General features: G+C 45.0%; 1 protein-coding gene across 1 annotated transcript; it reads left to right on the forward strand.

Annotated features, from left to right (window-relative positions):
- LOC138358681 (tRNA pseudouridine synthase Pus10-like) lies at positions 1 to 27,835 on the forward strand. The gene is given in 10 exon segments (XM_069316826.1): positions 1 to 257; positions 456 to 667; positions 5,435 to 5,560; positions 8,136 to 8,161; positions 8,163 to 8,192; positions 8,194 to 8,313; positions 8,315 to 8,328; positions 18,603 to 18,837; positions 24,634 to 24,759; positions 27,756 to 27,835. Coding segments are annotated over 10 exon segments (1,170 nt in total). The 5' UTR covers positions 1 to 15; the 3' UTR covers positions 27,795 to 27,835.

Raw genomic sequence — 27,835 nt, forward strand, 5'->3', positions numbered from 1 at the left:
TATCAAAGTGCAAATATGCAAGTGTGCATGTTTTATGTTGTGTTGTATTATTTATTTATATGCCGTAAGGTATTTAATATAAAACTTTGGCAGGGGCGTGATGATCATGTTGGCACTATCAAAGATGTCTGGAAGAATGTAGTTGGTCCCCAAGTTGCAGAAGTGGTTGGGAAAACCTTTATTGTTGGGCCTTACCAGGACTTTGTTCTCAATGTCACATCTACATACATTCATGACTTGGAAGACTGTAAGATAATGTGAGTACCATACTTGTATTGATTCCAGTCAATATTAAAAAACAATGTCACACATTTATATGATTGAAATTACTTAGATACTGCATTCTGAAACTTTGTCTGATCTCGTCAAACAGTATTCTTTTGTAATTTTTCATATATGTTTGGAGAATTAATTTTGTTAGGAAAATGTTTTAAACAACACTTTGCTGTCTACAGGGACCAGCTGTGTGGAAGCATATTTGCAGCACGTCAAAAGCAACATAGAAAGTACTCCAACGGTATATATTCCAAACAGGCAGTAGACACAGCCATTAAGAAATTACCTGATCAAGAATTTCTTAAGGTTTGTCCATCCCCTCCTTCCATACCAGATGAAGCAGTCTCATTTTCAAGTCTTCAGTGCCAACAGGCACCACTATACATGGCTGGTAAAACACATTCACAAGCTGTAACTTACTGATTTAATGATAGGAAGTCTTAGGGGACAATGGGGGAATGCCTAATGTATTTAGTGTAAACATATTATTATATTTCTGGGGGGAGCCCCGTCGGCTCCCCGGAGCTATCCCAGGCTGATATGCTAATGTCAGACTTTGGCATCAGTCATGTGTATGGAGTTCTTAGGCCTACCGGGGACCACGGCCAGAACCGGGCCCCCTCAGAGAGGCAAGGGGAGCAATGGCCTATAGAAGCCCCCGTGTAGTTGGAAGCATTCTATGTCTGCCATCGACCGGAACAGGCACCCAGAAAGGTAAGCTCCCCAAAACAAACCCCTATTCTGGTTAAAATTGCTACCTAAAACCGAACTAGTGGATAGAACTCCCCAACCGAAAACAAGCAAACTAGTGTGACGTCACACACTGCCGCGCCGCTGTCTGCGCAGCTCCCCCCTCCCCGGGAGGGGGAAGGGGGAGCCCCAGACCCCCCGCGCCGGCTACCCACACCTCAGTTCTTGAGGCTGATGCTATTGGGGGTGCATCATGTTTTGTGTCCGGTTGCGGCGCTTCGCCGTTATTTGCGCGCCACAGCTTCTGTGTCCAGGGATGCGCTGTGGGTTGATCCGGTTTCCCTTCTTCCCTGTTCGCGGGTTCGGGTCTCTCAGGTCGTCCGCAGGGTTATTAGGTCCAGCCAGCCTGCGGTCTATCCCCGTGCCCATGACGTTCGTAAGTTCGCGGCTCTTGCTGCCGTCTTTGGGAATATGTCTTGGTCTGATATTCGGGCGCGGGGATTTTGGCGGTCGAACAGGGTCCTGGCTGCTCATTACCTTGTGAATGTCCCTGGGCCTCGTCGGGCCTGTGTTGCTTTGGGTCGGCGGTTGCAGCCAGTTGTCTCGGCTTCGAGTTGAGGGGTGAGCGACGACCGCCTCCCGGGTAAGTCCCTCTTTTTCTGTCTGTGGGTAGTTAGCTCCGGGGAGCCGACGGGGCTCCCCCCAGAAAACCAGCGTTGAATGTAATGAAACGCCATTTTCTGGGTGAGTCCCGGAGGCTCCCCGGCATCCCTCCCTCCCTCCGGTCGGCGGTTTTTCGCGTTTTTGACATCCAGCCTCAAGAACTGAGGTGTGGGTAGCCGGCGCGGGGGGTCTGGGGCTCCCCCTTCCCCCTCCCGGGGAGGGGGGAGCTGCGCAGACAGCGGCGCGGCAGTGTGTGACGTCACACTAGTTTGCTTGTTTTCGGTTGGGGAGTTCTATCCACTAGTTCGGTTTTAGGTAGCAATTTTAACCAGAATAGGGGTTTGTTTTGGGGCGCTTACCTTTCTGGGTGCCTGTTCCGGTCGATGGCAGACATAGAATGCTTCCAACTACACGGGGGCTTCTATAGGCCATTGCTCCCCTTGCCTCTCTGAGGGGGCCCGGTTCTGGCCGTGGTCCCCGGTAGGCCTAAGAACTCCATACACATGACTGATGCCAAAGTCTGACATTAGCATATCAGCCTGGGATAGCTCCGGGGAGCCTCCGGGACTCACCCAGAAAATGGCGTTTCATTACATTCAACGCTGGTTTTTTGCAACGTATACACTATTGGGTGAACAAGTTTCACACAAAATTGGTGTTTCATTACATTCAATGCTGGTTTTCTGTGGGAAGCTCCGTCGGCTCCTTGGAGCTATTGGACTGATATTAGCTAATATTAGTATGGGGCTTCAGTCATATGGAGTTGTCATGCCTGCTGGAGATGGCTAGCCAGAACATGGTCCCCTCAGAGAGGCACAGGGAGCAATGGCCTATGAAACTTCCTTGTATGAAAGTTTTTTGGTCTGCCATCGACCGGTGTTAGACACCCAGAAATTTAGGCGCCCCAAAACAGGCCCCAACTGGTAGGAAAATAGCAACAGGAGACCAAACAAAGGGTAGAAACTTTCTTCAAAGCAAACAAGAAACAAACAACATGTCATCACACCATGTGCCGCTCATTAGTGACTACCCCCCCCCCCCAGGAGGGGGGGAAGGGTTTCTGCCCACATAGCTGGCCGCCGGACCATTAGTTTGTCGACCAAAGCTAAACGGGGTGGACGTTTACTCTATTCTCAGTTGCCTGACAGGCTTTTCACCCAGTTGGTGTTCCTGCTGTACACTGAGCAGTGGCCAGGAATTGGTGCCAAGGGCTGCATGTGCTTAGGGCTTCCCCTCCCTAAGTGCCCTGTGTGTACAACCCTTGAAGTTCAGGGTTGCCTTCCCTGGATTCATCGGGCTCCCATTCCCATAGAGGTAGCGGTTGCTTGACTTCTGCCTCTCCCTTGGGGTCAGCTTTGATCTCGGTGCTTTTGTTTGGCCCTGGGTAGGGGGTGGTTGTTGCTGGTTGGGGCGCACTGGGCTGCACAGCTTGCATAATCGTAGCGGCTGAGCATCTTTCTGGTCCTCTGGGTTGTGTTGTTTCTTCGGAGTTCTCTTTCCTCCTTTTAGCTTTCTTTATTGCCTGTTGGGAGGCTGCCAAGGTTCCTTTTAGGTGGTGATACCTAGGTTCAGTAGGGCAGTCCTTTGGGCCTCAGAGGTTGGTCCCCTCATGGGCCAGTTTGCCCATATAATATAAGGGGTTACAACCGGCTTTGGCAGCTCTAGTGCCTGGGCTTTCCGTAGGGATACATTCCCTCTACAGGCCCTAGAAACCCCCGTCGGGGCTTGGTTGACCGATGGATGTGTCCTCCGAGCCCCATCTCACCTTGTGTGAGTTTGAGGATTGTTCGTTACCCCTGTCTTAGGGTGACAATCACCTGTTCTGCCTCTGTCATGCTGCTTGTTGGGTCGACGACACCTACGACATGGAGTCTTGCAAAACTTGTTCTCCGCTCGTGCTCCAATTTACCCATTGTGCTTTAGCTGAGGTTCGGGGTCAAGTAGCATGCGTGTTGTATGCTAGGTTTAAGTTGTCGCAACGTGCTAGGTTGGTTGCCCACTCAAATGCCCCGGGGCTGCCTCGTTTTGGTTTTAGGGACCCGGATTTGGGGGGGGGGGGCGTTGATCTTTTCGACCTTGGTTCAGTCCGTGCCCCTTCGCCCGTGCCCCTGTTGCCGGCTCCCAAACATCTGAGGGTTTCGGAGTTGGGGCATGGTTTAGCTGGGAATGAGACTTGGGTGGCTCCAGGGGTTGTCCCATTCGATGTGGAGACGGAGGCATTCGGGCCTGTTCCTCGTGCCAAGGCCTCTGGGTCCTTCCAGCAGGACTTTTCTTTGCTGCCTTTCCCTTGGACTCTGCCTTTTCTTCAAGGGTGGAGGGCATTGAGGGCTGCGTTGGCCTGGTTCCTGGTTTGGATGATTCCGGGGCTGGAGAGGAAGTAGCCTGGAGGTGCATTAACCAGTTTTGATCCCGCGTGGGCTTTGGTGCCTTCGGGGCAGAGTCTGCTGTTGCAAGGTTCGAGGTTTCCATGTCCCTCTTCCTTGTATGAATTTGATGAGAGTTCGCCCCCCCCCCCCCCTCCCGGGGTTTGTTTCCAGATTGCCTTGAATTTCACGGCTTCGTCATTCCGCAGGTTTTCTACTTTTTGGATGTTCCCTGTGGAGGTCTGGGAGACCCTCGATGCCTACCTTCTATGACCTCCTATGAGACCCGGATTTCGTCTCTGTGATGGACCCGGTCTCCATTGAGTTCGGGTCTTCTTCCCCGTATTGGGTGCATTATGAGGTCTCGACATCTTACTATAATGCTGCATCAAAATTAATGTTTTACCACTAGGTATTGAAGTTTATGCATCTGGCAGGCAAATGAAAGTAGCATCATTCCTGTTCCTCAAATAATGCCGAGCCGGTCGGCCGAGCGGACAGCACGCTGGACTTGTGATCCTGTGGTCCCGGGTTCGATCCCGGGTACCGGCGAGAAACAATGGGCAGAGTTTCTTTCACCCTATGCCCCTGTTACCTAGCAGTAAAATAGGTACCTGGGTGTTAGTCAGCTGTCACGGGCTGCTTCTTGGGGGTGGAGGCCTGGTCGAGGACCGGGCCGCGAGGACACTAAAGCCCCGAAATCATCTCAAGATAATCTCAAGATAATCAAGAGCCATACAATGAGCCTTGTGCCACAGGGAGAACATAAGCAATCAGCGGCTAAGCGGATATACTGTTTCGCAGCTTAGTGTATCTTAGTTATATAAATTCTTCTTGAATTGGGCATATTTAAGGAATTAGAGAATAGATCGTCATAGGCACCACCATAGGTTTTGTGTTGAGCAAGTAAAATAAGATGTGTTTGCTTAGAAGAAGGAAAAAGGATATTACTCGAACATAGAAAATGTTGAAAGCATTGCTACAAGAGCTTTAACATAAGGTAGAAAAATTGGATAAAGGTGAGGAAATATTAAAACACGATAGGGGTAAATTTATAAATTATAGAATTATAAATTATAAATTAAATTAAATTAAATTTATAGTGACTTATAAAATATATATGTGTGACCAGTTCATGGAAAAAAAACACTAGGATAAACATTGTATATTCGTGTTTTCAGTAATAATAATCCTGTTTATTTTGACCAGACCACACACTAGAAGTTGAAGGGACGACGACGTTTCGGTCCGTCCTGGACCATTCTCAATCTACTCACAATCGACTTGAGAATGGTCCAGGACAGACCGAAACGTCGTCGTCCCTTCAACTTCTAGTGTGTGGTCTGGTCAACATACTTCAACCACGTTATTGTGACTCATCGCCTGCAATCCTGTTTATAAAGAAATGGCTAAAACTAATGTTTCATTTGTTTTCTTCGCAGGTCGGTACAACAAGTACAGCAGAGACTTGCCGCAGACACCATGGTTTGTTGAGGGTGAACGCAAACTACAATCCAGTGTGCAGGAGCTGTTGTGTGAACGACTTAGTCAGGCTGTTTGTGCCGATGGTAAGCTCGCTTCTCATTTATATACCATTTGAAAATAATTAATTACATGTATTTTACATGTAACTAACATGTAAATTTTACATGTAACATGTATTAATTGCTTGTAATTGCATGTATACATGTAACATAGTGGCACGTTTTATACACGAGAAGCCGAAGTTATTTATGAGTGGCTGTTGGGGGGGGGGTATATATGAGTGGCGGCAGTTACACGTGAGTGGCAGGGGTTACTCATGAGGGGCAGGAGGCTACTTATAAGTAGCAGGGGTTACACATAAGTGGCGGGGGCTACTCACAAGTAGCAAGGGTTACACATAAGTGGCAGGGGCTACTCACAAGTAGCAAGGGTTACACATAAGTGGCAGGGGCTACTCACAAGTAGCAAGGGTTACACATAAGTGGCGGGGGCTACTCACAAGTAACAAGGGTTACACATAAGTGGCAGGGGCTACTCACAAGTAACAAGGGTTACACATAAGTGGCAGGGGCTACTCACAAGTAGCAAGGGTTACACATAAGTGGCAGGGGCTACTCACAAGTAGCAAGGGTTACACATAAGTGGCGGGGGCTACTCACAAGTAACAAGGGTTACACATAAGTGGCAGGGGGCTACTCACAAGTAACAAGGGTTACACATAAGTGGCGGGGGCTACTTACAAGTAGCAAGGGTTACACTTAAGTGGCGAGGGCTACTCACAAGTAGCAAGGGTTACACATAAGTGGCGGGGGCTACTCACAAGTAGCAAGGGTTACACATAAGTGGCAGGGGCTACTCACAAGTAGCAAGGGTTACACATAAGTGGCAGGGGCTACTCACAAGTAGCAAGGGTTACACATAAGTGGCAGGGGGCTACTTACAAGTAGCAAGGGTTACACATAAGTGGCAGGGGCTACTCACAAGTAGCAAGGGTTACACATAAGTGGCAGGGGCTACTCACAAGTAGCAAGGGTTACACATAAGTGGCAGGGGCTACTTACAAGTAGCAAGGGTTACACATAAGTGGCAGAGGCTACTCACAAGTAGCAAGGGTTACACATAAGTGGCAGGGGGCTACTTACAAGTAGCAAGGGTTACACATAAGTGGCAGGGGCTACTCACAAGTAGCAAGGGTTACACATAAGTGGCAGGGGCTACTCACAAGTAGCAAGGGTTACACATAAGTGGCAGGGGCTACTCACAAGTAGCAAGGGTTACACATAAGTGGCGGGGGCTACTCACAAGTAGCAAGGGTTACACATAAGTGGCAGGGGCTACTCACAAGTAGCAAGGGTTACACATAAGTGGCAGGGGCTACTCACAAGTAGCAAGGGTTACACATAAGTGGCAGGGGCTACTCACAAGTAGCAAGGGTTACACATAAGTGGCAGGGGCTACTCACAAGTAGCAAGGGTTACACATAAGTGGCGGGGGCTACTCACAAGTAACAAGGGTTACACATAAGTGGCAGGGGCTACTCACAAGTAACAAGGGTTACACATAAGTGGCAGGGGCTACTCACAAGTAACAAGGGTTACACATAAGTGGCGAGGGCTACTCACAAGTAGCAAGGGTTACACATAAGTGGCAGGGGCTACTCACAAGTAGCAAGGGTTACACATAAGTGGCAGGGGGCTACTTACAAGTAGCAAGTGACACATAAGTGGCAGGGGCTACTCACAAGTAACAGGAATAATAAATTTTATATAATAAAAATATATATACAGTACTGTATATACTACAAGTATTTGTAGTATATCCAGTATATATATTTTTTATCATGCAAACACATGTTAGCATTTTTAAGTGGCATCCAAATTGGCATGCAGAATAGTTAGGAAATGTATATACAGTACATAATAATGCATTGCAATATTGAGATGTTAAAAATATAGAAATGAACCCCTGCAAAATTATTTTAACCCCTGCAGTGTGCATAGTGCCTTAATTCAGACAAATTTTTACACTACATACCTTACCGGGTGGTGCAAAAAATGATCGAGTTAAGAAATATTTTAATGTTTTTTTCATTTTTGTTCACTGTGGTTTCAAATTCAAATTGTTGACTTTGCCAATATTTTGACATTTTTTTCACATTTTACATAACTTCAATAATGTTAATAATTTATCAACCTGTGCCTCATGACATTGTTACATGAAACAGGTGTGCAGTGCAGGAACTAATCTTTTCTTTTGAATGATGAGTAATCCTTTAATAAATGAGTAGCGGGGGACTGTGAAGTGGTCGTGGAAGGGGGAGACAGGGACTACCTCCCCACTGGGGACCCCCACCACTGGGAAGGAATGTCCCTTCTCCGACTTGTATTAGCTCCGTCAGTTATGAGATACAACCAATCTTCTTAAATTGAAGATCTTCAATCTTCAATCAATCGAAAGTGTTAATAATTATCACTTTCACGCTTTGGTGCCTCTTGAGCGAGTCAACTATTTGTGATAATAATTTGAAAGTGTAAATTATAATTATTTGCCATTCGTAATAGATGACTGAGTATTGCTTTAAGCTTTATTTACTTTAAGATTTTTATAGAAGTATACAAGTATTAAGTCATATGGTTCTTGTTCTTTTTTCTTGGCCAGATGTCAAGTTTTCCTCGTCAGGACGAGGAAGATGTTGATGTTCGGTGTCTCGGGAATGGGCCGACCGTTTGTATTTGAATTTATTAATCCATGTCGTTCCAAATTCTCCAGGGCTGATTTAATTAAACTACAGAATTTAATAAATGGTTCCACAAGCTTGATTCATCTGAGGGACCTTCCAAATTGTTGACAGGTAAGATACATACGGGTCTGCTTGTATTTGGTTCCAGAGACATGTTCATATCATGTACTGTATAGTGTTATTGTACATTTATTTCGCAGCCATCATAGCAGAGAAGGTTTAATTCAGCAGTCTGTAGGCACTTTTAAGTTATTGATGCTCTCAATGAATAAAGATATTAAGTTTAATCGACTTGAGAATGGTCCAGGACGGACCGAAACGTCGTCGTCCCTTCACCTTCTAGTGTGTTGTCTGGTCAACATAATAAGTTTATTACGTTTACTGAAAAATAGTATTGAATGAATTACAAGATGAGATTCGTTATTCTGCAAGATGACACTGAAATTGATGCATTACTTGGGATACCCACAGATATATTTAAGAAAACAATGGGGGTGCCAAATTTTCGTTGTTTCTCCAATCTCCAGCTACCCTTAACACTATTCTCTAAACAGCAAGACATATTATTAATTTTTAATCCTTGTAGTGTGGTCATTGTCATGTGTTGATCTCTTGGGTCACTGCAGTTATCATCATTTAACAATTATCACTATTATTTTCTAATTTGTATACCAGTGATGGTAATGTAATAGTCATTATTGCTCTATATGGATGTCATGAATTTAATTAACCAAGGATCATGAAAAAATGGTGCTATCATTTTGTAATTACTTACTATGGAAATGAGGTTATTCTGTACTAGGGGCTGCGGTTATTGTTAACTCTTCGGCCGCGCATCCCTTCATATGAAAGGGATGTCGAGCCGAGCCACAAGTCGAGCCTGGCCTCACAAGTCGAGCCTGGCCTCGAGCCGGGCTTGGGGAGTAGAAGAACTCCCAGAACCCCATCAACCAGGTATGATGGGGTAGCTAAATGTGCTCAGACTGTGCATCACATCATATGAAGTGTTAGGGAACTGTACAAGATTTAAGTCTTCCACATACATGTAGTTCACAGTTCCTTCTTCAGGCCTCCAGTAACAATCCCCCATTTTGGAAAAAAAAAACTGGAGTTCCTTAACATTCCTTCTAGGGCCTTAGTAAAAAAAAATTAAGGACCATATCTGGCAATATCATCCATCCACCCAAGGGGGGTGGTAGGAGAAGCGAACACTCTTACGTATTCAGAGTTAAATGGCAAGTTTTTCCCTGAATGCTCTGTGTTCCCTTCTCTGAGGCTGTGGTTCCTTATAATTGCACCAGAGGTGGTACCCCCTATATATATATATATATATATATATATATATATATATATATATATATGCAAACAAGCCTGAATGGTCCCCAGGACTATATACAACTGAAAACTCACACCCCAGAAGTGACTCGAACCCATACTCCCACAACTGGTATTGTACAGGGACGCCTTAATCCGCTTGACCATCACGACCGGACAAAAGGAAGTGATAGCCGAGGCTATATGAACCACTTCCCCGCCGGCACTCGGATGGTAATCTTGGGCATAGCATTTTATCAAATCACCTCATTCTTTGGGGCACACGTGAGGAACAACAAATGCAAACAAGCCTGAATGGTCCCCAGGACTATATACAACTGAAAACTCACACCCCAGAAGTGACTCGAACCCATACTCCCACAACTGGTATGTACAGGGACGCCTTAATCCGCTTGACCATCACGACCGGACAAAAGGAAGTGATAGCCGAGGCTATATGAACCACTCTCCCCGCCGGCACTCGGATGGTAATCTTGGGCATAGCATTTTATCAAATCACCTCATTCTTTGGGGCACACGTGAGGAACACAAATGCAAACAAGCCTGAATGGTCCCCAGGACTATATACAACTGAAAACTCACACCCCAGAAGTGACTCGAACCCATACTCCCACAACTGGTATGTACAGGGACGCCTTAATCCGCTTGACCATCACGACCGGACAAAAGGAAGTGATAGCCGAGGCTATATGAACCACTTCCCCGCCGGCACTCGGATGGTAATCTTGGGCCATAGCATTTTATCAAATCACCTCATTCTTGGGGCACACGTGAGGAACACAAATGCAAACAAGCCTGAATGGTCCCCCAGGACTATATACAACTGAAAACTCACACCCCAGAAGTGACTCGAACCCATACTCCCACAACTGGTATGTACAGGGACGCCTTAATCCGCTTGACCATCACGACCGGACAAAAGGAAGTGATAGCCGAGGCTATATGAACCACTTCCCCGCCGGCACTCGGATGGTAATCTTGGCATAGCATTTTATCAAATCACCTCATTCTTTGGGGCCACACGTGAGGAACACAAATGCAAACAAGCCTGAATGGTCCCCAGGAACTATATACAACTGAAAACTCACACCCCAGAAGTGACTCGAACCCATAAACTCATACATGTGAGTTTTCAGTTGTATATAGTCCTGGGGACCATTCAGGCTTGTTTGCATTTGTGTTCCTCACGTGTGCCCCAAAGAATGAGGTGATTTGATAAAATGCTATGCCCAAGATTACCATCCGCAGTGCCGGCGGGGAAGTGTGTTCATATAGCCTCGGCTATCACTTCCTTTTGTCCGGTCGTGATGGTCAAGCGGATTAAGGCGTCCCTGTACATACCAGTTGTGGGAGTATGGGTTCGAGTCACTTCTGGGGTGTGAGTTTTCAGTTGTATATAGTCCTGGGGACCATTCAGGCTTGTTTGCATTGTGTTCCTCACGTGTGCCCCAAAGAATGAGGTGATTTGATAAAATGCTATGCCCAAGATTACCATCCGAGTGCCGGCGGGGAAGTGGTTCATATAGCCTCGGCTATCACTTCCTTTTGTCCGGTCGTGATGGTCAAGCGGATTAAGGCGTCCCTGTACATACCAGTTGTGGGAGTATGGGTTCGAGTCACTTCTGGGGTGTGAGTTTTCAGTTTGTATATAGTCCTGGGGACCATTCAGGCTTGTTTGCATTTGTGTTCCTCACGTGTGCCCCAAAGAATGAGGTGATTTGATAAAATGCTATGCCCAAGATTACCATCCGAGTGCCGGCGGGGAAGTGGTTCATATAGCCTCGGCTATCACTCCTTTTGTCCGGTCGTGATGGTCAAGCGGATTAAGGCGTCCCTGTACATACCAGTTGTGGGAGTATGGGTTCGAGTCACTTCTGGGGTGTGAGTTTTCAGTTGTATATAGTCCTGGGACCTTTCAGGCTTGTTTTGCATTTGTGTTCCTCACGTGTGCCCCAAAGAATGAGGTGATTTGATAAAATGCTATGCCCAAGATTACCATCCGAGTGCCGGCGGGGAAGTGGTTCATATAGCCTCGGCTATCACTTCCTTTTGTCCGGTCGTGATGGTCAAGCGGATTAAGGCGTCCCTGTACATACCAGTTGTGGGAGTATGGGTTCGAGTCACTTCTGGGGTTGTGAGTTTTCAGTTGTATATAGTCCTGGGGACCATTCAGGCTTGTTTGCATTTGTGTTCCTCACGTGTGCCCCAAAGAATGAGGTGATTTGATAAAATGCTATGCCCAAGATTACCATCCGAGTGCCGGCGGGGAAGTGGTTCATATAGCCTCGGCTATCACTTCCTTTTGTCCGGTCGTGATGGTCAAGCGGATTAAGGCGTCCCTGTACATACCAGTTGTGGGAGTATGGGTTCGAGTCACTTCTGGGGTGTGAGTTTCAGTTGTATATAGTCCTGGGGACCATTCAGGCTTGTTTGCATTTGTGTTCCTCACGTGTGCCCCAAAGAATGAGGTGATTTGATAAAATGCTATGCCCAAGATTACCATCCGAGTGCCGGCGGGGAAGTGGTTCATATAGCCTCGGCTATCACTTCCTTTTGTCCGGTCGTGATGGTCAAGCGGATTAAGGCGTCCCTGTACATACCAGTTGTGGGAGTATGGGTTTCGAGTCACTTCTGGGGTGTGAGTTTTCAGTTATATATATATATATATATATATATATATATTATATATATATTATATATATATATATATTATATATATATATATATATAATATATATATATATATATATATATATATATATATATATATATATATATATATATATATATATATGAATATATACATACATACAGTATATAAATATTTAGGGGTACCACAACTGGTGCAATTGAAGGGACCCACATCCTCAAAGAAGAAAATAAAGTGTGTTCAGAGAAGACCTTGTGGATCCTCACTAAACACTTTAATCTTTTCCTCTCCTACCACCCCTATTAGTTTTTATTAATTTTGTTTTATTTAATTTTATTGCATTGCTACAGTTTACAGAGAATACACACTTATATAACAATATAACAATCAGTGTTCGAAGACCTCGTCCAGCTCTTCGGAGGTTGAGTGCGTAACCAAGATATGACAAGCATTTCCCCTCAGAACTGCGACACTGAGGCACTGGAACAGGAAACTGGCTGCTCTTGAGTCTTTAGTTTTCCCAATGAGGTCCTCACCCAACTCCTTTAGGAACTTAAGTGCACATTTACCCCAGGCGCCCAGAATCTCAGAGCCTATCGGCACGAACCTGTAACAACATTCTAGGTCCATGTACTTGTTGGTTTTCTGGGTCTCTCTGAAGGTGGCCGTCCCGCCTCCCTCAACTGTGCTGTAAGGTAGATAGGTATCAGCCATGTAGACACACATGTTGTAATCCCATACAACCTGTTTTACCTTCCCTCCATTGCTGCAGGGTGACTCCATATGGGCATTTTTGGCTGTTGTCAGGTCTGCACAAACTGAGGTTCCCTTTGTGCTGGACACCCAGCTGTAGCCAAACTTCTCTCGATGATGTCATTGACTGCTTCATGTCTGGCAATCTTTCTCTGTGACTTACGACAGACGAGATCATGGCTGCCGTATTGGTCCGCCTGTGCATGACTGCAAATACACCGGTGTTCGGTGGAGATAGGGGTGGCAAGGCGCAGGGCGACACCAATACTTAGGGCCTGATGGTCCAGGCGGGTGCCCAAGGCGGAATTTGGGACTGCCAACAGGAAGTCCCTGGCATGGGGAGCTTGCACAGCTAGAAGACGCACTCTGTCCTTCCCAGAAGCTGCCTCCAGCAATGATGTGGCGATTTTCTCCACTATGGGCTATCCCATTTGGCCTGTTTGCAGTCATTTGGAAAAGTTGGTCAAGGGTGAGAGTTGGCAAGAGTGTCCCACTGACCGGCTCCTTCCGCGAATTTGGGATCATGAATCCCAATGGAGTCTCTTAGGTATTCTGGTAGTATTTCTCAACTAGTTCACCTGTAGGACTGGTCGAGGATAAGAATGCCGGCAATGCTAACTGTGTCGCCTTGCGAATACCTATTCCCCCGAGTCTAACTGGGAGCGTTACTTGGTCCCATTGGTCCTCTTGCAAGGAGAGGTTTAACACTTTCATGGTTATTGACCTTAGGAGTGAGTCATATTCTGTTAATTTTGGGCTGTCAAAGGAGGGAGCACACCTTAGGAAATAGGTCAGTCTGGGCAAAGCCAGGCCTTGTGAGAAGCATTGTGGAAATCCAAAGCCCCTATTCTTCCCTCCATCCTCCTCAGGTTGTTCAGCTTTTCCTTGAGGATTACCTCAATGGCGCTCGAGCCCAGAGATGCCCATAGCAGCACACTGTTGGTGGGAACGCTCACTGGGGCTCCTGGCAATATGATTCATACTAGATCTATGATTGGTTGGCTGGATGAGATGATTTCACACTTTGATGGGTTTAGGGTGAGTCCTAACTCCTCGCCCTTAGATTTCACCAGCTGTAGATCTTCTAGCAGGGACTCCTGTGTCCCTGCCAGGGTGCCATCGTCTAGGAACCAGATGTTGAGTTCAGTGGTCAACCTGCTTGTGACCTCTTTAATATCCCTCCATAATATCTAGTGCCCTCTACCCTGTGACGTCACAGATTCGCGGCACAGTTTCGATTTGTCATGAGGCTGGAGTGTTCATTCTGTGGCTTTGTTGGACATATCTGCACATGGAAGGAGAGAGGGAGGGATATATGGATGGAAGGAGAGAGGGACGGATGGATATATAGATGGATGGAGGGAAGGATGGATGGAGGGATGGATGGATGGAGAGAGGGAGGTATGGAGGGATGGATGGGTGTTGAGTTGAACTACGTGACCAGTGAAGCAGAGAGTGCGTATGTAATATTACTTTTGTATATATGTTTGTTTAGTAATATTATTAGGATAATAAAAAATTATATAAATATTTGTTTCATGAATATTGTATTAGATGGAGATTCTCCAGGCTGTCTCCAGGCAATCTACTGAGCCACATCCCAGAAGGGGATCTTGGGGGGGGGGGGGAAAGAGAGAGGCATGAAGTGAGGGTGTGTATCATAAAAAATACTTACTTTAGAACTGATTTATTAGTTTTATTGTTTCGAAGCCGTAGGTTACTGAACTGTGGCGACGAAATCGAACAAAACACGCATGGTGTTGTGTGCACACGGATTAGGCCCGTCCACTCACGCTGGAGTTGTGCAGCCAATAACAAGAATAATTTCTCGAATAGCAGATGTCTATCATATTACAGAAATGTCTATCATATTACAGAATATTTTTGGTTTTATTTAGTTAATTAGATAATAAAGCGTTATTAAAAGTTTAGTTTAATTAGATAATAAAGAGTTACTAAAACTTCAGTTTTAGAAATGATTTATTAATCTGAAACGTTCAAAGTCATGGGTCACTGAACTATGACGACACAGACGAAAGTGAGTGAAACCTCACTTTACAGTGAGGTTTACTGTACAGTATTCCTTTATTTGTCCACCCTCACTCATCTTGTTTCATCACAGAAAATGTGTATAAGAAGATTTCAACACTTTAGCTTGCTATTCACGCTTCAGCCTTTAAATTAATTTGCAAAGATACATGTGCCACAAATCGGTGAACGAAAATCATGGAAACACTCTCGTTCACTTGTGTGGACCATTCTGGCTGGTGTTTGGTTCTTATGGTTCACTTGTTGTGTGGTCCACTTTTGTGATCCAACTTGTCTTATGACGGAATTATTAACACTTTCGCGCTTTAGATTAGAGATAACTCGTCGCTGTTTTTTCTTACGATTCCGCATAACAGCCTAGTTTTCTCGTCAATCGAAAAAATATTTTTATAAATTCCATTTCTTAACCGAAATGGATGGGGATACTTTTGTTTTGTAGAGAATTTATTTGCGAATTTTTTTGGTACCAGAATGAATATTATATCACATAAACTTCTATGAGTAAAAAAAAAAATACACAAAGTATGTTTGGGGGTGTGGCGAGCGTGTGGCAGTGGGTTCCCTTTAGCCGTTGATATATCCAACACGTGGGAAATATTTGTATGTGTTATGTATATGTCTGTGTAGGGAATTTTACTGTGATCACTGTCATACAAATTATAAAATGTTTCAACAAGTATAAACATGATAAACATCAAACGAACGAAAACAATGCGTTCGTTTCTGCCGCGAACGCATACTGAGCGACGTGGTTCTATATTTGGCGCTTCTCTTACACATGCTTTGTACAAATGTTATACAGTTCATCTTATAGAAAATTTTATTGCGAACACATTGGTATAAAAAAGAAATACGTACATAGAAAAGTAGGGTCAGGAAACGTATAAACTTTCCAAGCATGATTTCCCCCCTGTGTTTTCGCCAGTGCGCTCGCGGCTAACTACTCTCCACTTCACACACTCTTGCGGGTGGGCAATTACCTATATTAAACATTCATATGCATATGTCCGTGTAGAGAATTTTATTGCGATTCCAATGACACCAAAATTAGCGATGTAGGACAACTGTAGGCTTCGCAACCATTAAGAGAGTGGAAACATTTTGTTGCTGTTTGGCGCTCTCGGCGAGTGATCTGCATAGTTTTTTATTTGGTGTTGATACTCCTTATGCTTGGGCGGCATTTTATAGGTATGCTCTTATAGACAATTTCATTGCGAACACAGTGATACGAAATTTAAATACGTGCGCCTTCAATTGTTGTCAGGACAGTCAAAAGAGTGTACACTTTTTCGGTCTTACCGCGTAGGTGCGCGAAGTGCCGAAAGCATCTGGGGTATTGTTTTTTTTTTGAGCGCCGAGAGCGCGAAAGTGTTAATTGTAACCTGTGATAGAATGTGAAAGTTTTCCACCACTCTATGAACTGTCCCAACATCGTAAGCTTGTGGTCCACTTGTGGACAACTTGTGTGGTCCACTTGTGGACAACTTGTGTGGTCCACTTGTGTGATCGTACTTGTCATGTGAGGGAATTATTAACACTATCTGTCACCGGGCAGGCGCACGGTCAACTTAGGGGTCATGCACCCGGCATGCGGGCGAGCGTGTGGGCAAGCGCGTGGTGACACCTAAATATGTATACTCGTTTCAGCTTTCTCACCTTAATTCTCGTGCTACGTCGCTCGTTTTGGTATCATTGTGTTTGCAATTAAATTCCCTACAGGTGTGTATAAATATAATGTCCAAAAGCCTGGCTTGACTCCCAACAGCAAAGCCTAAAGTCAGCAAAAGTTACCCATGAGTGCACAAAATCAGTAAAATGTGCATGCTCGTTCCATTTTTCTCACCTTAATTCTCGTGCTACGTTACTCGTTTTGGTATCATTGTGTTCGCAATTAAATTCCCTACAGATGTGTATGAATATAATGTACAAAAGTTAGAGTGCCTCCCCGCAGAAAAGCCAAAAGTTACCCGTGAACGAGCACCAATTTGTACAACACTGCAACCTAATGTTGCAGTGTACCGCAGCAGCAACCTAATAACCTAATGTTGATCAACTGGGCTGTGGTGGGTATGTGGGCCTGCGGGCCACTCCAAGCAACAGCCTGGTGGACCAAACTCTCACAAGTCAAGCCTGGCCTTGGGCCGCTCCAAGCAACAGCCTGGTGGACCAAGCTCTCACAAGTCAAGCCTGGCCTCAGGCCGCTCCAAGCAACAGCCTGGTGGACCAAACTCTCACAAGTCAAGCCTGGCCTGCGGGCCGCTCCAAGCAACAGCCTGGTGGACCAGACTCTCACAAGTCAAGCCTGGCCTGCGGGCCGCTCCAAGCAACAGCCTGGTGGACCAGACTCTCACAAGTCAAGCCTGGCCTGCGGGCCGCTCCAAGCAACACCCTGGTGGACCAAACTCTCACAAGTCAAGCCTGGCCTCGGGCTGGGCTTGGGGAGTAGAAGAACTCCCAGAACCCCATCAACCAAGTATCAACCAGGTATCAACCAGGTAATGTGTATACTCGTTCAGTTTGATAACATCAATTTTCGTGTTACGTCTTTCGTTTTGGTATCAAATTGTTCGCAATAAAAAGGCGCGTATTTTAAAACTAGTCCCATAATAATAGAGCAATAACTGGAATTTTAACAAATATTTTAATTCTGGAAGCTCACCATCACAAAATTATTTATATCTTTCCAGTGTTCCGACATAAATTTGTGTGTTACATCTTTCATTTTGGTATCAAACTGTTTGCGACGTAAAGGCGCGCATTTTAAAACTAGTCCCAACATAATAGCATAATGAATAGAATTTTAACAAATATTTTAAAATTTTGACCAAAAGCCTATTTACAATCATATAGGTGTTCAGACATCAAGTTTCATGTTACATCTTTCATTTTGGTATCAAATTGTGCACATTCTAAAGGCGCTTATTTTTATACTATCCCGAGGTCGATTGGATAAAAGATGAATTTTATACAAATATTTTTGTAGTGGACGCAAGTCCGGTCCAAAGTTAGGACTCGGGAGAAAAATAATGGACACGAGTCCGGTCCAAAGTGACTGATAGTGTTAATTGTAACCTGTGATAGAATGTGAAAGTTTTCCACCAGTCTGTGAACTCTGTCCCGACATCGTAAGCTTATCTGCACGTCCCCCGCTTCGGTGAACCATTGTTCATCGAACCGGGTGAGTAAATCCGACCTGAAAAGTGCGACCTAGCCGGAGATTCGTTGAATCGGGGTACGTTGAATCGACGTTGTACTAATTACATATCACCCTTGATAGCTCAGGGAGCCTTCAGGACTCGCCCAGAAAATGGCATTTCGTTATATCCAATGCTGGTTGTTTTCTGTGAACTCTCCAGTTGTCTATAAAGCTTTGCTGACTTTCTGAATGCCTTTCCGGTGGGGGTGGCGAATTGTTACTCACTCTGTGTCTCTGTGAAGGGGTGGCCAGGTTCTGGCTCTGATCCCCTCTAGGCTACACAAAACTCTTGCAACTGATGTGACCCATTAGATAGAGCAATCTCAGCAAGATAGCTTCAGGGAGCCACTGGAGCTCTTCCTGAAAGAAGCATTTCGTTACATTCAATGCTGTTTTTTTCAGGAAAGATATAAAAAACCTAAAAGAAGGTGAAGAAGAGAAAACTAAGGCTTATTGTGCCCTTTGTGTTTCACGCAAAGGATATAATCCTGCTATACTGGAGAGATTAACAACTGTGCCAGAGCTTACCCTCCAGCAGAAGACACCGCTTCGAGTTCTCCACAGACGCCCACTTGCCACCAGACCCAGAGTTATCCATAGCATGAAAGCCTCACCCGTTGATGATAATTTTTTTAAGGTTGGTATTTAACGTTCTTTATTGTAGTCCAAAGTTATTATAAGAAGAAAGAGCTAAGCCTTTATGATTGTATAGCATAAAATCAAAGTTCAGGTGATTCAAAGATCCTAAATATCACTTGGGAGGCCAATACAGGATTAGAGACATAAGTTTACCCATGTTTAAAGTGGTCTGATTCAATGAGGGCTTCATCAAGAGAGTGAGTGTAAAGAAACAGTTGGTAAGAAAAGTTTCTGATAATCCGGAAAATCAGGACATGCAACCAGGATATGGAAGAATTAAAATGGAACACAGTAAAGGGCATATGTCTTTCCATGAAATGCTCTGGAGTTAACTGTGTGGGGGTGGTATGTAACTCGGCCATTAATGTTTCCTACTTCCTAATGATTGCAACACCAGTATGACTGGGGAACTTGGACGGGAAATATGATGGGAACTTGGTGTGAGATTTTTTTTCTTTGACGATTATCAAAAGAATTAACACTTTCGCGCTTTAGATTAGAGATAACTCGTCGCCGTTTTTTCTTACGATTCCACATAACAGCCTACTTTTCTAGTCCATCGAAAAAATATTTCTATAAATTCCATTTTTTAACTGAAATGGATGAGGATACTCTCAGATTATATACGTTTTGTAGAGAATTTATTTGCAAATTTTTTGGTACCAGAAAGAATATTATATCACAAACTTCTATGAGTAAAAAAAAAAAACACAAAGTATGTTTGGGGGTGTGGCTCTGGGTGTGGCGGGCGTGTGGCAGTGGGTTCCCTTTAGCCGTTGATATATCCAACACGTGGGAAATATTTGTATGTGTTATGTATATGTCTGTGTAGGGAATTTTACTGCAATCACTGTCATACAAATTATAAAATGTTTCAACAAGTATAAACATGACAAACATCAAACGAACGAAAACAATGCGTTCGTTTCTGCCGCGAACGCATACCGAGCGACGTGGTTCTATATTTGGCACTTCTCTTACACATGCTTTGTACAAATGTTATACATTTCATCTTATAGAAAATTTTATTGCGAACACATTGGTATAAAAAAGAAATACGTACATAGAAAAGTAGGGTCAGGAAACGTATAAATGTATAAACTTTCCAAGCATGATTTCCCCCCTGTGTTTTCGCCAGTGCACTCGCGGCTAACTACTCTCCACTTCACACACTCTTGCGGGTGGGCAATTACCTATATTAAACATTCATATGCATATGTCCGTGTAGAGAATTTTATTGCGATTCCAATGATACCAAAATTAGCGATGTAGGACAACTGTAGACTTCGCAACCATTAAGAGAGTGGAAACATTTTGTTGCTGTTTGGCGCTCTCGGCGAGTGATCTGCATAGTTTTTTATTTGGTGTTGATACTCCTTATGCTTGGGCGGCATTTTATAGGTATGCTCTTATAGACAATTTCATTGCGAACACAGTGATACCAAATTTAAATACGTGCGCCTTCAATTATTGTCAGGACAGTCAAAAGAGTGTACACTTTTTCGGTCTTACCGCATAGGCGCGCGAAGTGCCGAAAGCATGTGGGGTATTGATTTTTTTTGAGCGCCGAGAGCGCGAAAGTGTTAAGTCCTATTGATGTTACGTTAATCGTAACTACCTCGCAAGAGAGGCAGACCTTAAACAGCAAGAGCTGCCAGTGGCAGATATTTAATCTTAAAGCCTAAGATCATAGGACCGAGGGAGCAAACCGCCAGGCGAAACCACTCGGGTAACACCTGTCACTTAGGTCGCTGGCTCCTCCTAGTTGACAACTAATAAATGGTAGCCGATGGATTCTCACTTCTTATTTATAGAAGTGTGGTGCTGTGCAATGGACTCGAGCTTTAGATACAGACTTGATATGAACATAAGCAGGCAAAGCGTTGCAGAACATGAAATGTGGGGCAGTAATATTGGAAGGTTTGACGTAAACGACTGTTTTCTATAACAAAACAATTTATTCACAAAACAAGAACTAAAACTACTACACAGTGAATTTACGTTACTTTACTGTCACTCCAGTGGCACATTCAAGAACAGCTAATCAACAGCCTGATGGACCCACGGTATCCTTATCCCGTCGTCGCTGACTGACTAATGACACTAACTGAACAAAATGGTGCCCACTGGTGACGCAAGCTTGCAATCAATATTGTCACGGCTTCACAGTGATCAGTACTATAATCACAAAAACTTGACTGGCGCTCGCTGCCCTCAACGAGGTACCAAGTAACAAGGCGGTTAATCCAAGAATGATAACCCCTTATAAAAAATCTTACGTTAACACTTGTCTCTCAGGACAATCAACAACAAAAGTTACTCTAATCGAATTTAAACAATTACGTTAATACATACGTGTCTCAACGACACTTAAATGGCAGCAATAACTCGTAAATCAATTAATTACATCAACTTGAAAGTCAAGCATTCGGTGAGTAATTCCCAATTAATTACTGAATACAACAGCCTATTAATTCAGACGAGTATTGATAAAGCCTACTGTCTCTCAACTGACAGTTCTCTTCCGGTCTTACGACAAGATTACCTTAACGAGGGTAGACTACTGTACCACACACAAGGTTACAAGACATTCCGTGTAAATAACAACATCAACACCCGGTGAATTCACTAAGTGGCGGTTACTAATTATCTTTAATTAGCTACGAGTGCTTAATCACTCTGTCCGCAGACAGATCTGATCAGTCCAACGAATTACAGCAGCTTAATTACAGCGCAATTGACTCCGATCATAACAGACCGTCAACCCCTTACGTTAATCAATCAATTAACGACAGCTCGTTAAATCGTTAACACTACGTTAGTCTTCACTTGACAATTCCTCCACTGCGTGAACTTCACTGTGACTGTTGCCTTTACACGTCTCTACGTTAATCACAACAATGTTCAACAAAACAAGTGACCTTGTTAAGTAAATCGTGACCCCCGGTGACGTTAACTGACTTTAATTCTCACGGAATCCTTCACAGTACACAACACCTTCCACCAAGGACAAACTTGTCTACGGTTTACACACGGTACAACACAGTACATCACAGTACAACACAGTACATCCTTGCCACTCACGGCAAAACTTGTAAATGACTTCCCCCAGTAAATTATCCACCAATAATTCACATTTTACCACAACACAACAGTAAAATTTATAACCAAGGGAAACCTCCCTGTTACCACTTTCACTGCTGAAAAAGGGAATCAAATTACAGGAAAACATACGCGGCACATAGAAAAAATAGAAGCAAATAACTCACTTTACTCTACCTCTGAATGTGTCACTAGGTGTCCTCACACAAGTCAAAAATCACAGTTGGGCCCAACCTCAACTTGATGACGGCAAACAGGGTAGACTCACACGTCTCCAATTCCCATTCACCTCACCAGGTGGTCACAGGGACAGAGGACAGACGGAACACTGGGGGCGAACCCAGCTTCAGAGTTTTATTACTCAAACGGAAACAGTGTACTTACATCAATCGGCGGGCCCGCAACACTCCCTTTCACTCATATACCCGACAACCTCACACTCCCACTGCTGCTGCTGGATGATGACGTAGGCGTCCTCACTTCCTACACATGGTCAGGTGGAGCACAGGGTCCTAGACCACGGGGTTAGCTCCACACACAGAGACCAGGGTGGTGCGACACACCGGCTTAGGCAGACCAGGGTGCGCGCACAACAGCAGGGATGCGGTACCACGCCCTTCCACTTGACACGGTACCCCAGGATACGACGGTACAAAGTGTTACACGGTACACGAGACCCGAGACGGAGTCTTTCACTGTTCCTCAGAATTAGAACTTTTAAGGTTTCTCTCATAACACTGAAACCTTCTCTAGCACGTCTCGCTGCAGTACCTTCAAGCACAGATACGATAGACGGCGGATGTCACTTTCGTAGTCCGATAATTAACACCTCACTCAGTCCAGTTGCTCTAAGATGGCGTCCCACAATTACGCGGCTAGATGACAAGTTCACACGGTTCGGTACAAGCACCTTTCCGACTACCGGATTCTTACGCACGGCACACGGAAAGATAGCAAGATGATAGGCGTGACTTTAGTAACGTTGCAGGCGGTATTTCCTAATGCTTGGCCTAGCACAAGAAATTACGTCCTCTGACAGCAACGTCCTCTGACAGCAATGTCTTTTCCCGCCAAGTCTGCCTCTGGGGTACTATGCTGTACCCCTCAGCGTCTTGCCCAATCACGGTTCAGCATTCCTGAGGCCCAGGAGCCTTGGCCAATGGCGTACCTGCCTCATGACGCTACCCCCTCTCTCACGAGGTGGACACGTGATAGGGGGGGTGGTCTACGGTCGTTAACCCCCCCATACCCCCCTTTCTACACTTGACTTGTACAAAATTTCCCTGAAATCAACTCCCTCCTGTAATTTCCTTCACAGACCTGATACAGCTATCAGAGTGACATCAATGGCTAGCAAATGTCATGGGCTGTCCAACGACACCCAACACGACTGTGGAAAAGTTATATTCAGAAAGTTGAATCACGGTGCACATCACTGGTGCACTATGCAATTTCGTACTTAATTCAGTGCACGAGAGAGCAGGAAAAATATGTCTCCTGACACTTGGCAAATGCTTTATGGATAATATGTGAATGTACCGATTGATCGAGGCATTTGTACAGGTATAAATAATCAGTGGCAGTAGGTATCGGTTATGAATCAGTGGCAGTAGGAGTATCAGTTATGACATCAAAATATTATATCCACATAGGTGGGCCAAACAGATCATGGACATTAGGAGTGGTAGAGGAAGTGGTGCTGGTTCGAGTGCATTCATGATGCCATATTTTCCCAGGTGAAGTGGTAATAATTAGAGATGGAGGTACTCAAGGTAGCAAGTCAGTCACCACTGAGGTCATGAGAGACATTCCAGCCACAAAAGTGGCCAAGGTATGGGGAGAATCAGAAGGGTGAGTCAATGATGGCAATGGATCTGGGGCCAACACAGCCAGAGCAGCAGAGCCCAGTTTCCATCACAGCCAGAGCAGCAGAGCCCAGTTTCCATCACAGCCAGAGCAGCAGAGCCCAGTTTCCATCACAGCCAAAGCAGCAGAGCCCAGTTTCCATCACAGTCTGACTCTGGGTCCTGGTCGCCCACCCTATGAGTCTGAGAGGGAGAAGGGATATTGAGAAGTTAACAAAAATACCTTTTCAACACAAATGAACTTAAATTGAACTTCAGTGCCCTGCCCAGCCTTCATGGAACACTGGGAGGTACAAGCACATTGGCAATCTCAGGGGTAACACTGAATATATATGCAGGGGGTAACCGCTGAAGGGTCTGAATTGGTACTGATAGGAATACCAACCCTGTCATGCCCACTGGACCCGATGTCTAACCAGCCATTCTAGCCAGATGAGCCGATTGATTCAGGTGGCCCTTGCCGAACCTCCCATTTTATTCCTATTCTCGCCCCTTCCCCCAGTGAACTGTGTTGCTCCTCAGGAGCCACAGCCATTGCATAGGCTTAACGACCAGTTGAAGAAACAATGAGTAATATGTGGGTTTCTGTGCATGACGAAGGTACAGGTGGCCAAGTCACTTTGGGTACACCACCACAGGTTGGGGTTTGAAATGATAATAATCTTAGAATCTTAGAAATAATAATCTTATAATAATCTTAGAAATGATAATAATCTTAGAATGTTATAATGTTGTATATCCTTCTTTTAGTTTTTCAGAGTGTACAATTAATGAAGTTTTGCCATTTAGTTTGATTACAAAACTGACGTATAATTAATGTGTTACAGCTTCATCTAACAACACAAGCTGGAACTTACATCAAGGAATTTGTTCATGGTGACTTTGGGCGCACATCTCCGGACCTGGGATCTATTTTAGGCCTTGAAGTTGATATAGTTGCTTTGGATGTTGAGGTAAGAAACAATAATATTACATGAAATTCTTTTCTGTGTTATATATTGTACATTGATTTCTTTGTAAATGTTTAGTATTTAATCTAGTTTGAAAATAGCATTAACCCTTAAACTGCGCAACACGTTATATGTTGTGTTGATGGGATATAAATTATGAATTAATTCAACCTGTCCTCCAAAATTGATGGTACATTACCTGTGGTATGTATCAAATATGGACTGTTGCGTTCCCCTAAAAAAATCCATGTTTTGTAATATTAATTCTGTACAGGACCTGAGAAAGATGAGGATAATTAAGCCTAACCTCTCATAGATCTAAGGGTACATAATTAGGTGTAAGATAAGTTAGAACAAATCCACAAGGGCCGTGACAAGGATTCGAACCTGCGTCCGGGAGCATCCCAGACACTGCCTTAATCGACTGAGCTACGACAGGGTAAAAGAGTTAAGAGGCAATGTCTGGGATGCTCCCGGACGTAGGTTCGAATCCTCATCACGGCCCTTGTGGATTTGTTCATTTGTTGCATCACGTTAGTGTGATCTCTGTGTGTAAGATAAGTTAGGTTGTTTGTTGTTAATGAGTTTCTGCTATTTCCTTTAGTATGTCAATAGTAAAAAAACAAGAACTTTTCTGTGGGGGAGCCCTGTCGGTTCCCTGGAGCTATGGGACTGATATTACCTATATTAGTCTGGGGCTTCAGTCACATGGAGTTCGAGCCTATCGGGGACCACGACCCAGAACCTGGTTCCCTCAGAGAGGCTCAGGGAACAATGGCCTAATAAACTTCCTTGTATAAGAGTAGTCATGTCTGCCATCGACCAGGGTTAGACTCCCAGAAAGGTAGGCATGATGACCAGACCACACACTTAAAAAGTGAAGGGACGACGACGTTTCGGTCTGTTCTGGACCATTCTCAAGTCGATTGAGAATGCTCCAGGATGGACCGAAACGTCGTCATCCCTTCACCTTCTAGTGTGTGGTCTGGTCATCATTCTTTAGCCACGTTATTGTGACTCATCACCTGCAAAAGGTAGGCATTCCCAAAACAGATACCAATTGGTAGGAAAATTGCAATTGGAGACTGAACAGAGGCTAAAAACTACCCCAAGGAAAACAAAACAAGATAACAAACAACACGTCATTACACCATGCACCGTTCATTCTCATCGAACACTTCCCCTCCAAGGGGGAGGGGGACCACGGCCCACTGAGCCAGCCTCTGGACCGCTAGTTTGTCAACTGAAGCCGGCTGGGGCGGTCATCTTCTCAGGTCAGAATTGCCTACCAGGATTTACACCCGTGCGCTGGTACCCACTGTGTGTTGGTGCGGTGGCCAGGAGTCCAGTACCCAAGGCTGTATGTGCTTAGGGCTCCCTTTCCTAAGCCCCCTGTAAGTACACCCCCCGGGTTTCAGGGTTCTCTTCCCTGGGATCTTCAGGTTCCCACTCCCGTATAGGTAGCGGTTGCTTGGCTTCGGCCTTGACCTTGGGGTCAGCTTAAGTCTTGGTGCTTTTGTTTGGTCCTGGGTAGGGAGTGGTTGTTGCTGGTTGGGGCGCACTGGGCTGCACCATTTGCATAACTGCAGCGACTGTGTCGCTTTCTCGCCAGCTGGGTTGTGGTGTTTCCTAGAGGTTCTTTTCCTCCATTTAGTTCCTTTATTGCCTGTTAGGAAGCTACCAGTGTTCTTATTAGGTACTGTACTCACTTAGTTGTATTCTCCTAGTTGTGCTTGCAGGGGTTGAGCTCTGCTCTTTCAACCCGCCTCTCGACTGTCAATCAATCAACTGTTACTAACTACTAACTAAAGCTGTCTACACAGCCACCGGAGTCCCTACCTAGGGGCACCGGTGATACCTAGGCTCAGTAGGGCGGTCCTCCTCTGGGCCCCTGCAGTTGCTCCCTTCACAGGGGCCAGTTTGTCCGGTTAACATGCTGGGTTCAACTGGGTTTGGCAGCACCAGTGCCTGGGCTTCCCATAGGAAGACATCCCCCTATGGGGCTTGGTTGACTAATGGATGTGTCCTCTGAGTCCCATCTCGCCTTGTGCGAGTTGTTTCAGTGTGACAATCACCTGTTTTGCCTTCGTCATTCTGCTTGTTGGGTTGACGACACCTTCGACCCAGTGTCTTGTGAGATTTGTTCACCAATGTACCCACTCTAGCTGCAGATAGGGGTCAAGCAGCTTACACGTTACATGCTAGGTTTAGGTTGATGCAACGCACTCATTAATAGTCGCCCGCTCGAATGCCCCGGGGCTGCCCCGTTTTGGTTTTAGAGACCCAGACTTGGAGGCGGTGGTCGCTTTGACCTTGGTTCAGTCCGCCCCTTCGTCCTCTCACACCCGAAGGTATGTCAGGTGCATCATGTGTTGTGTCCGGTTGCTGCTTTAAGCCGTTACCTGTGTGCCTCAGCTTCTGTGTCTGGGGAAGCGCTGTGGTTTGACCCTGTATTCCTCGTTCCCTGTTCCAGGGCTCGGGTCTCTCAGGTCATCCAGGAACGGGGTAGGGATTCGCGGGAATGAGCAATGTGCGGTATGGTGACGTGTTGCTTGTTATTTTGTTTTCCCTGGGGGGGGGAGTTTTTAGCCTCTGTTTGGTCTCCGGTTGCAATTTTCCTACCACTTGAGGTCTGTTTGGGGCGCCTACCTTTCTGGGTGTCTAACCCTGGTCAATGGCAGACATGACTACTCTTATTAAAAGGAGTTTCATAGGCCACTGTTTCCTGAGGGGACCAGGTTCTGGCTTGTGGTGCCCTGTAGGCTCAAACTCCGTGAGACTGAAGCCCCAGACTAATATAGCTAATATCAGTCCGATAGCTCCAGGGGCTCTAGCTAGAAAATGGGGTTTCATTACATTCAACACTGGTTTTTAGGTACAACAGTCTATATTATATACATACCCACAGTCACTATAGGTACTGTCATTTTTGGTGAGTGGCTGGATATGTATTTGTATATCAAGATATATAAATAATGATGCTTTATCTTCTGTTACAGAATGTTGCTCTAGATTGGCCACCGAGCTGTGATAAATGACATTAAAGTAATATATGAAATGGAATAAAATAAAAATTCTC

The sequence above is a fragment of the Procambarus clarkii genome, chromosome 85 (genome assembly GCF_040958095.1).
Source record: "Procambarus clarkii isolate CNS0578487 chromosome 85, FALCON_Pclarkii_2.0, whole genome shotgun sequence".
In the NCBI taxonomy this organism is placed as follows: Eukaryota; Metazoa; Arthropoda; class Malacostraca; order Decapoda; family Cambaridae; genus Procambarus; species Procambarus clarkii.